The sequence below is a fragment of the Polypterus senegalus genome, chromosome 11 (assembly GCF_016835505.1).
Source record: "Polypterus senegalus isolate Bchr_013 chromosome 11, ASM1683550v1, whole genome shotgun sequence".
Taxonomy (NCBI): domain Eukaryota; kingdom Metazoa; phylum Chordata; class Cladistia; order Polypteriformes; family Polypteridae; genus Polypterus; species Polypterus senegalus.
In genome coordinates, this window is record NC_053164.1 from 62755482 (window position 1) to 62767856 (window position 12375).

The following is a 12375-nucleotide window of genomic DNA, read 5'->3' on the forward strand; positions in this document are numbered from 1 at the left end:
ATTCTTCTAATTTTTGAATTTCAGTATTTAGTTTTTGTTTTTTTGAATGTAATATTTTGGTTTTGTATTTTATTATAAAATTCTAAATTTACTTGACAAATTATTTTTATTAAAAATTAATTTACATCATTTAATTTTATTTTGGGAAGGGTTTTCTGACAAATTACTCTCATTTTGGAGTGTAATTGCAACACATAAAATAATATAAGCATACAGTACCACAATTAAAAAAAATTAGAACCACAGTTTAGAAACACAAGTTCAAATATGTGAAGCACATAATTTCCTGCATACTTATCAGGACTTGACTCTCAAAAACAAGTACTCCAAATACACCAGAAAACATATGAAAAAGACCCAAATAACAAAAACACTTAGACTGTTAGATAGCAAAGAGAGTCACCTGCCATTATGGCCTATACAGACAATCAAGTTATGGGGCTACATAGACAAGAGATTGTCAAGACCATCGCTGTAGGTGCAGACCTCAGGTGGCAGGTCCCTTTGTGACACCTGCAGCTGGAGGAGTGAAGGGAGAGTCTTGGTACTTGGTACCCTTGAAAATTTGAATACTATCCAGCTAGATAAAAAATTAGTACTGTAGGAAGCGCTCTGAGAAATAATTCTCCTCAGAAAAAGTGAATGACGCTGGGTTTATGGGGCAGGCAGTACCACTGGCAGATTGAATACATTGCACATCAAAGGTTTTGCTTCTTGAGCAATATTGGGTGTTTTTCATAGAATATCACATCAAAATTTGCCCATCACGTACCGATTAAGAGAAATCTTCAGTTTTGTCATGAATTTTTTTCTTATATTTGGATCCAAACATTTTTGCTCCTGTAAGTGACTTATCAACAAGAGCTTTTCCAGCCTGGGCATATCCAAGCATGGAATTAGGTTGGAAGCTGTTCTGTGGAAGATGACATCCTGGGCATGCCTGGGGAGGTCTGAACAAGCTTGATGATGTCTCAGCATGCTGTAAAGGTGGCTTGCATACACCGATCCTGCTCATTTGGTTAATATAGACAGTCAGTGTGTATGTACAGTGCATCTGGAAAGTATTCACAGCGCATCAATTTTTTCCTTTTGGTTATGTTACAGCCTTATTCCAAAATGGATTAAATTCATTTTTTTCCTCAGAATTCTACACACAACACCCCATAATGACAACGTGAAAAAAGTTTACTTGAGGTTTTTGCAAATTTATTAAAAATAAAAAAATTAAGAAAGCACACGTACATAAGTATTCACATCCTTTGCCATGAAGCTCAAAATTGAGCTCAGGTGCATCCTGTTTCCACTGATCATCCTTGAGATGTTTCTGCAGCTTAATTGGAGTCCACCTGTGGTAAATTCAGTTGATTGGACATGATTTGGAAAGGTACACACCTGTCTATATAAGGTCCCACAGTTGACAGTTCATGTCAGAGCACAAACCAAGCATGAAGTCAAAGGAATTGTCTGTAGACCTCAGAGACAGGATTGTCTTGAGGCACAAATCTGGGGAAGGTTACAGAAAAATTTCTGCTGCTTTGAAGGTCCCAATGAGCACAGTGGCCTCCATCATCCGTAAGTGGAAGAAGTTTGAAACCACCAGGACTCTTCGTAGAGCTGGCCGGAGAGAGAGGAGAACCTTCCAGAAGGACAACCATCTCTGCAGCAATCCACCAATCAGGCCTGTATGGTAGAGTGCCCAGACGGAAGCCACTCCTTAGTAAAAGGCACATGGCAGCCTGCCTGGAGTTTGCCAAAAGGCACCTGAAGGACTCTCAGACCATGAGAAACAAAATTCTCTGGTCTGATGAGACAAAGATTGAACTCTTTGGTGTAAATGCCAGGCGTCACGTTTGGAGGAAACCAGGCACCGCTCATCACTAGGTGGAGGAGAAAGAAAAGCACTTAAGAAGAACTTGTATGACTTGTAAATTTGTGTGATGTCATTTCTTTACATAACAAAAAAGCTTTTGAAACTGAGACTGGTGCAGTTGAAATGCAGTTGAATCTGGAGTTTGAGGCCATATATATACATACATACATGCTTCAAATCAGCCCATAGATTTTCTATGATATTCAAATCTGGGGACTGTGGCGGCCATTCCAGAACACTGTACTTCTCCCTGTGCATGAATGCCTTTGTAGATTTCGAACTGTGTTTTTGGTCATTGTCTTGTTTGGAATATCCAACCCCTGCGTAACTTCAACTTTGTGACTGATGCTTGAACATTATCCTGAAGAATTTGTTGATATTGGGTTGAATTCATCTGACCCTCGACTTTAACAAGGGCCCCAGTCCCCGAACTAGCCACACAGCCCCACAGCATGATGGAACCTCCACCAAATTTGACAGTACGTAGCAGGTGTTTTTCGTGGAATCCGGTGTTCTTCTTCCGCCATGCAAAACACTTTTTGTTATGACCAGATAACTCAATTATTTTCTCATCAGTCCAAAGCACTTTGTTCCAGAATGAATCTGGCTTGTCTAAATGAACATTTGTAGACAACAAGCAACTCTGTTTGTGGTGTGAGTGCAGAAAGGGCTTCTTTCTCATCACCCTGCCATACAGATGTTCTTTGTGCAAATTGTGCTGAATTGTAGAACAGTGTACAGATACGACACCATCTGCAGCAAGATGTTCTTGCAGGTCTTTGGAGGTGATCTGTGGGTTGTCGGAAACCATTCTAACAATCCTGTGCATGTGCCGCTCCTGTATTTTTCTTGACCTGCCAGTTCTGGGTTTAACAACAACTGTGCCTGTGGCCTTCCATTTCCTGATTACATTCCTTATAGGTGAAACTGACAGCTTAAACCTCTGAGATAGCTTTCTGTAGCCTTCCCCTAAACCATGATACTGAACAATCTTTGTTTTCAAATCTTTTGAGAGTTGCTTTGAGGATCCAATGCTGTCACTCTTCAGAGGAGAGTCAAAGGTAAGCACAACGTGCAACTGACTACCTTAAATACCTTTTCTCATGATTGGACACATCTGTCTATGAAGTTCAAGGCTTAACGAGCTAATCCAATCAAATTGGTGTTGCAAGTAATCTGTATTGAGCAGTTACATGCATTCAAATCAGCAAAAGTACAAGGGTACCCAAATTGTTGCACAGCCAGTTTTTTACATTTGATTTAATTTCATACAACTAAATACTGCTTCAATAAAAATCATTTTTCGGAAAACAACCCAGTACTCAGATGTTCCTTGGAGATGAAAGACATACTATTGTTATCTTTTTTGTTGAAAGTAGAGTAAATTATTTTGTATTCCGAGGGGTTCCCAAACTTTTTCATATGACTGTATATATATATATATATATATATAGTCACGCATGCGCGATTAGGAGATCGCGGATGGATCTTAAAACACGTCGAAGGACGTTCGCTGGCGGGGAATGGCGGGGTACTAACCTTGATTCTTTGTTTTCCAGAACTAAAGACGCTCCCGCCATAAAGACCTTGCCCGCAGTACGATCACTTCCGCCCTTCCTCCGCCATCTTCAATGACGTCAGCTCTCCCATCATCCATCACGACTCCTTCCCAGCATTCCTGCACTTCCGGCTCCTCCCATATAAAAATGGCTGCGACGCCTAGTATGGCGTCGCTCATGAATCTTGTATTATTTATGTCTGACCATTTTGTTTTTTTGCTGATAAATTCTGGAGTGTTGACAATATAAGGGGCCAGAAAACCCCAAACCTTTTTGTTGCCTCCTTTTGCCTCTTTTACAATATATATATATATATATATATTGTGAACTCTGGCCCGGACACACACAGACGGACAACATAGTTTCACCCAACACACCATTTATTTACAATATTTACAAAGTCTACCGTGCTCACAAACCCCAGTGCCTCTTGCACCGATCCCCCAATGTCCAGGCCACACAGTCCTGTGCCTCTCTTTCTCCTGGCCGCCTCCAGTCCTTACTCCAGCTTCGTCGTCTTCCACCCGATTTCTGCCACGACTGCTGGGAGGCGGCCCCTTTTATGGGAACCCGGATGGGCTCCAGCTGCTCCCCGGCACTCCTCCGCAGACACGCCCTTGTGTGGCGGAAGTGCCGGCTGCGCACCTGGGCTCCAGGGCTGTTCAGGCAGCGGGGCGCCGCCTGGCGGTGGCCACAGGCCCCTACAGGGCTGGGCTTCCATGCCCCTTACCCGAGGCCACCAACATAACCAGGGCGGACACCCCTCGTGGTCTGGTGGAGGTACAGGCCCTCCTCCGGTCCTCCTGGGTGTCCCGGCAGGGCTCCTGCCTCGGCCGGATGTGGCAGATGATGGTCTGGAAGTGGGGCGCCGCCTGGCGGTGACCACGGGCCCCTACAGGGCTGGGCTTCCATGCCCTCTACCCGAGGCCACCAGCGAACCAGGACGGATGCCCCTTCAGGGTCTGGAGGAGGTACAAGCCCTCCTCTGGTCCTCCTGGGCGTCCTGGCCGGTCTCCCGCCCTGGCCGGGTGCCACAGTATATATATATATATATATATATATATATATATATATACTAATAAAAGGCAAAGCCCTCACTCACTTACTCACTCACTCACTCATCACTACTTCCCGTGTAGGTAGGAGGCTGAAATTTGACAGGCTCATTCCTTACAGCTTACTTACAAAAGTTGGGCAGGTTTCATTTCAAAATTCTACGCGTAATGGTCAAAACTGGAACCTATTTTTCTCCATATACTGTAATGGACTGCAACTCGATGGCCGTGGGGGGCGGAGTTGCATGTCACATCATGACGCCTCCCATGTAATCACGTGAAGTGACTGTCAACGCAGTACGTAGAAAACAAGGAGAATCTCCAAAGAGCGCTGAAGAAAACATGCATTATACAATTGAAAAGGCAGTGAAACAATAAGAGGTACCTGCTGCCGTTTGTCATGCACAGTGACGCATACAAGCATATTCATATTCATGAGTGCAGCTACTTTGGAAACAAAGCATGGTTTAAACCTAAAGTTTAAATTAAGTTCATAGACAGGCTGCGGCTGGCGTTTGTCATGCCCACGACTAATACGAATATTCGCGGGATACAAGTTTAATGAGAGGACACAGGGTATAAACAAAAGTTTTGATCACTTTGTAACTAAGTTAAAATTGCTGGTGAAGGGCTGTGTTTATGCAAATTCCGAGAGACTGTGTTTGTGGGGGGGATTGACAGTTAGGGCGGGTGGGGGAGTGATAATACACACTCTGTCTCTAGAGTTTCTCCACACTCTGAATCCTCCAGGCACTACTGAGCATAATCTAATTTTGAGGGTTGGGACATCAATAATGTTACTAAAAACCTTACAGCCACTGAGACTTTGTAACGGCATGAGACTTCAGGTCACGTGTCTGCAAAAGAACCTAATTGAGGCAACTATTTTTACTGGCGGTTGCTCAGGGGAAAGAATTTGTATTCCTCGTTTTCCCATTATACTCTCTGATCACCCATTTCAATTCAAATGCCTCCAGTTTCCAGTAGGGCTCTGCTTCGCGATGACAATTAATAAGTCTCAGGGACAGACTCTACAAAAGGTTACATTTACAATCATGTTACGTTATTTTTAAAATGTTTCCTTTTCTTAGCACAAGCACAACTGAGAAGCTTCGATGCATGTGCTCCATAACGCGTTAAAAAATAACGCATTAAATCACACTTTGCATTCCAAGCAAAGGGGAACCTTTGTCAATGCATGATTTCCTGGTACATCGATTACATTGATGCACACATCAGAGCTACAAAAATGCAAGAGTCTGAAGAAAGCGCGTTGCTAGGACTGATAGGAGGAAAATTTCATTTCAAAAGACTAACCGACGGAAGCCTTGATAAAAGCGTGGTTTTGTGCAAACTGTGCAAAAAGGAGTTTGCTTACCGCTGAAGCACTTCAACTTTACAGTACCATTTAAATGAAAAACATGTTACAGCGAACACAGAAACTGTGCATGCTGTTAGCACTAGCAGTACGAGTTCGAGTACCAACAAAAGGTGTCGGCAGCCCAAGCCTGATAAAATGACTGGCTTCAGGACCGAAATTAGTAAGTCAACATCGGTCAAACTTACAAATTCTCTCGGAAAATGGATTGCTTTGGACTGTAGACCACTAACAGTGGTGGAAGATAGGGGGTTAGAAAATGTGCAACAGGTGATCCAACTTTTCAACTGCTGTGCCAAGAGACGATTTCAAGTAAAATTTAACAGCTTTATGACACTGAAAAGCAAGCAAAATTAGATGCATTACAGAAAGCTGACTTTGTGGCTCTTACTGGGGATCATTGGACTTCCGTGACCGTTAGTAATTTTAATAACATCTAATTACAAAATGTTCAATGATCACACTGTTTTAGCCTAATGTACAAAATAGTTTTGGCTAAGGTTACTCAAGAGTTTAAAGGTGAAGCTGATCAAATTATCTTTTATGTTTCTGCCTTATTTTTTTAAGAAGAAAAACTGCACTTTCTTTTGAAATTTTTCTTATTATTATTTAAAGACAATACCATTCTGAACACATACTTAAAGTACTTAGAATACCACTTTATTTTTAATTCTGCCCAATTTTAGCCAGGGATGATATTTTTGTTTCTGTTTTGAACTGAAATGCAGTTTAAATGCATTTTGTTTTTCAGAAATTTAAAGAGCTTCAGTTTACAATATTCATGTCCATGTCTATTATTTGATTCTGTCGCCCTCTAAAACCCTTTTAAATTAAAAATAACATTTGTGCTTTGGGGCAAATTTACTTGTGTGATTACATGCGATTAATCAATATTAATTAATTACAAAGCCTCTAATTAATTAGATTAACTTTTTTAATTGAGTCCCACCCCTAATATATATATACTGTATATATGTAGATATGTATATATATATATGTGTATATATATGTAGATATGTATATGCATATATATGTATATATGTGTGTGTGTATATATATATATATATATATATATATATATATATATATATATATATATATATATATATATATATATATATATATACACACGCATATATATACATATGTATGCATATATATATGTATATATATTGTATATATATGTGGATGTATATGTATATGTATATATATGTTTATAGTTTTTTGCCCTTCCTGCAGCGTTTGGGGGATGGGACAAAAGGCTGCTTGCTCCTTGTGCTGATCAACATATTTACAAAACAAAAAATGCTGAATGAAGAGGTATGAAAGGTTTGAAGGTGGGCTGGGATTACAAGTGTTTTTTGTAGGCTTCAGGAATTCTACGAAAAATCTCACAATCCTGGGCTGCCTTCCTTCGCACCTCTCCATCAGTGTCTATGTGTCGATCAGCACAACAACAACAACATTTATTTATATAGCACATTTTCATACAAATAATGTAGCTCAAAGTGCTTTACATGATGAAGAAAAGAGACAAAAAAGACAAAGTAAGAATTAAAATAAGATAACACTAATTAACATAGAATAAGAGTATGGTCCGATGGCCAGGGAGGACAGAAAAAAAAAAAAAAAAAACTCCAGACGGCTGGAGAAAAAAAAAATCTGCAGGGGTTCCAGACCGTGAGACCGTCCAGCCTCCTCTGTGCATTCTACCTAACATAAATGAACAGTCCTCTTTGTATTTAGTGTTCTCATGGAAGGACTTGATGATGATGGTCATGTAGACTTCTGGCTTTTAATCCATCAAGCTAGGAACATCAAGGTGCTTTGATTAGGTGGTGGTGGCGCAGGTCGCCACCACAGAAAACCAGGAAAAGAAACAGAAGAGACAGTAGGGGTCAGTACAGATTTAAGAGCCACCGTGAATAGATATGATAATTAATTGAATATACAGAGCATCAGGATTAAACTAAAATGAAGTTATGAGAAGGCCATATTAAAGCACAAGCAGCGAGCAGCCTCCTATCAGTTGCACCCCCTTATCTGCCTCCTTATCTGTGTGCCTGGAGTTGCATTGGGTAAATAATACAGTACATTGTTATTGGAACACAGGCATTTCATGTGTGGTCAGTGTCTACAAATATCTGGATAAGTGCAGGATGAAAGGAATTGCGAGGCAAGAAATGCTGAACACATACCTAAAGCAGAAACTTTTTCCATGTTATACTAATAATGATGTGAAGTGTATAATGTGTGAAGACTTTAGTCCAAATATCAAATAAACATGTGCGCTTTTATTCAATAATATAACCAAAGTAAAAAAAAATTGTTCAATTTACATGTTGCTGTCAATGGGTTACAAACCCAAGCTCAAATGTCAGTCGACAGAAAGCTAATACTTATTCTTGGATGGTGTAGAGGTAAGAACTGCTGCCTTATAACCAAAAGGTTGTCGGTTTGAGTCCTAGCTCTCCGCGTTTTGAGTAGTGAGGTGCTATTATTATTATCATTACTACTATAAAAACATACATTTGATTTGAGTCTATAACACCCTGTGTAAATTCTGGCTACTTGTAGAATTTAGCACTTTTTTTATTACTCAGTTTTATTCTCTCAATGACATTCAAGTGGTACAACAAACTTGCCTCTCCATCTCTGAATTGTTTTTACAAGTGCAGCAATGACCACAATTGGTACTGTGGTTGATGCTTGCTCAGAATTATTTGTTGTACCGGCAATCAAAGATACAATGTCCCGCAATCAGACTTGACAAAGACAGAATCATTACAACAGACAGCTTCTTCACAGCATTTTCACTGGCTAATAGATTCCTGCACTGCATCCAGAGCATTTCTCAAGGTCACATTATAATGTCATGTTAGTTGATCTAGATTGTTTTCCATGTTTACATTTGATGTTAACTGTTCTATATGGTAGATACTTCATCATCAGCAATACAATCCAATTGGGCCTGTATGTGAAAAATCTTCGCCACTGGGAGCCATTTAACATTAACTGCTGGTTTAACATAGTTTGAAATTCTAATTCCAATTTGCCAATTTGAGCGGTTCGTTGTTCTCAGGATCCACAGGTGCACTGCAGAGTGCTGAGAATCTGTTCTGGGACTGAATTTGTGACCTGGATGCCGAGCAACTAAATTTTTGGTTCTTTGACTCCTGTCTTACTGTTACCTACTCGCCCTGTGGCTGAATTGGAACTGCTGATTTTGGCTGCGCACTGACTACAGTGGGACCTGGAGAGACTAAAGTCCAATCAGAAATAACCAAATTGTCTGAACAAACAGAGTTGATCCAATTTTGTCTAATCGCTATCTGGTTCCTAATGCAGTCCTCCAATTTGTGTGTTTTCTCAACCAACTCTAATTGAATAAACAGTTTCGGCAGGTGATGCTGTCTACATTGTCAGCCGGAAAAACCTGTACTGTATATGCTGTGGGACACATAACATATAAATTTGTCCTCAACAGGCAGAGAACAGATGAAACTTACATTTAGCGCCGCGTTTTTCTTCTCTGTTTCTGCAGTAGCTTCAGTGTTTTGCACGTTCACCTGAACTTCACTAGAAGACTGATCAACTTCAACTTCTCACTGCCAGTTATTTCTTCTCGTTGGATGTTAGCTTTATTCTAGTTGAACTTGCTCTGGTGTTTGTGAAGAGCTACATGCCTGTGGGAGAAGACACTGCTCAGAAGAGCTGGGGCAGTTTGTGTCATTAAAAATAATAATAACGGTAATAATAATAGTACTAATGATGTAAAAACAGTATATAATCTCAAAGTGAGTCCTTTGTGTGGTAATTCATAAAGCACAGTGAAAGACACAATCCATCGTCAACAGTCGGAACAATAATAGCGTGTTTCTTTGGGATTTTCTTTCCAGACTGACCAGTTTTTGAACAGCACACTGCATAGGTATGTGTCGAATTCTGCCTCTTCTGTGTTGGTGGTATATATTCAATGAAATGTCTACCAATAAGATGCTATGGATTGATCCGTGATATATTGGGTCAACTGCGTCTCTTCCGTGGTAATGTGGACAGTGGATGTGCTATGGAGTAAGAATAACTTGTAATAATTTGTCAAATTTACATTTCACAGCTGTCAGTTACGCTTGCGCTTCTGAAAGTTATACTTGCTTCAGAAAATTAAGAGTACAATTCTCAGGCATGAACAAACTGTCAAATATATGTCATTGGATGCAAAAGACATTTGCTATCGAGGAAGAAACAATTGATGTTTGTTACTATAGTACACGTGCCAGAAAGGAGGAACGATCAAGTTACTTTTAACAGCGACCCTTCTCCCTATATACAGGCTAAATTTGGTCGTTGGTTCAATTGCCGCCTCGCTGTTCCGTGTTTGTGATCTAACTTAGAGATCGGAGTTATCCCTAGCAGCATTTAATGAACCTCTGTGGGCAATCAGCCCTGTCTGTGATGCTAATCCATCATGGGAGTTTGCCATTGGACCCTCTGTTTACTTCACCTGCAAGCCTTCGGGAGGTGAGGCATAAAGCCCACGAAGATATGGGGAGAACGTGACCATTTCACGTTGTGGAAATGGATTCATAATGTGGAAGCAGTCAAACAAGCAGTCAAACAATTAGCTTGTGCTTTATAGTGAGTGAAGTCAGGCAGGTTGCAAATTCAAAAGGCCTGTTTTTGGTGAGAACATGACACCCCTTTCCAGACTCTACACTTACATTGCTGTCTGGGAATGTGCTCCCTTTATTGCTTTGCGTTCTCCCCCACTATAATTTATCATTTATGTGGGACAAGCTAAAATTCCAATCTCTGGTTTTCGATGGATCGATATGTATTAGGGTCTAGTGACACCTAAAACATTGATATCTCAATGATGAGTGTGTGTCTCTGTCTTAGTTTTTGAGCCAAACTGTGCAAGAGAAGAGGCATTCTAGAGGAACCCTCAAATACCATAATTCCGGAGTTAATTATGAATTCTTCTCATCAATTGCTATCATAATGACCTATGATCAGAAAGGTCAGCATCAGAGCGGTAAATAATTACTGAAATTTCATAGAATAGTTTGTGTAATGTGGTTCCTACAGCACAAAGCCAACTGCTGGTCACGTCTGAAGTTTTAAATATTAAAAGTACAAATGTCATGAGAAAGATGAGTTGGTTTTTGCATTCAGAAATGCCAGAAATTTCATTTCTATTGAAGTTTTCAGTATATTTTAATTGCTGTAAAAGTGTTACATCTTTTGTTTGACCATCTAATTTTAATATTTTTTTTCTTAATTCTGCATTTGTGGAGGTTTTTGTACAGGATTAGAAGTATCAGCCTTATGACATGATTGATGATGGTTCAAGTACATTTATAAATGTGAAGGTGAGAGCAGAGAAAATGAGCAGATAACAGAAAGCTGAAGAACTGAGACAAAAACTGTTGTAGGTGACAAAGAATTCAAGGTTAAGTCATTAGAATTTGTCAGCTTGGACACATCAAGGAATGTAATTTAATTTGGAAACTAATTATGCACGTATTTAAAAAAATAAGTCAGCATTTGAAAAAATATGTTTTTAGTTCACAACTGTTTTATTGAAACAAAATTACTCTTAAGAGCTGTAGAATAATAATTAAATTAAATCAGCTACTAGACTGAGACATTTAAAACTAGATATAATTTGAGCACCTAAACTTCAAACTGATTTTTTAATGTTTATATATCTGCCTTAAGAATAAATTAATGAATATAAAATAATGTTTATATGTTCATGTTGAATATATACTACCAGTCTGACTTACATATAGTATGAATGTCAGTGTTTCTTTTATTGTATTAACAGACACCAAGAATATGAATAGGAGTTATTTCTGGATAAATGAGAGTATGAGCTGGAGCAGCGCTCAGAACTACTGTCAGGTGAATTACACAGACCTGGTCAGTATAAGGGATGAGAGTGAAAACCAAAAAATAATGAAGACAGCACAGGGGTTCAACTTCTGGATTGGCCTGTTCAACAATCAATGGAAATGGTCTGATGGACGAAATTTAACCTTTCAAAACTGGGATCAAAACTGCCAAGGACATGATAAAAGTGAACAATGTGGGTTTATTACTTCATTTGGAAAGTGGTCTGCCTATCCCTGCAGCACTCTGTGGTTCTTTTTCTGCATTAACAGTAAGGCAGTCTTAATGTTGTCATTACCAGTAGATTATTACGCATAAAAATAAGGTGAACAGAGGTTAAGCTTTGGCAAAGCATAAATAAATGGATTTCACACAAAACACAAAACATTCTGAATTGTTTTATCTTTGCTAAAGTAATGAAACATTACATTATTTTAAAGGAATAGCAGTTGTAAAATTAAAGAGAAAACAAGCACTGTAAAATTTTAGGTACTTTTAAACTCCTTTTTAACTCATTTATTTTTTTTATTGGAATTAAAAACAATATTGAAAATGCATATCTGCATGAACACAGTGTTGTCCATTTTTGTTAATTCTTTTTATACATAACTGAAATAC

General features: G+C 39.2%; 1 protein-coding gene across 1 annotated transcript in view; it reads left to right on the plus strand.

Moving 5' to 3' along the window:
- The window catches only part of LOC120538558 (secretory phospholipase A2 receptor-like), a 48453-nt gene extending 36378 nt beyond the window's left edge, over positions 1–12075 (plus strand). Inside the window, exon 4 of the mRNA XM_039767953.1 lies at positions 11693–12075. Within this exon, the coding sequence (XP_039623887.1) occupies positions 11693–12075 (383 nt within the window). The remainder of the gene's footprint in view (positions 1–11692) is intronic.
- The last annotated feature ends 300 nt before the right edge of the window (positions 12076–12375 follow it).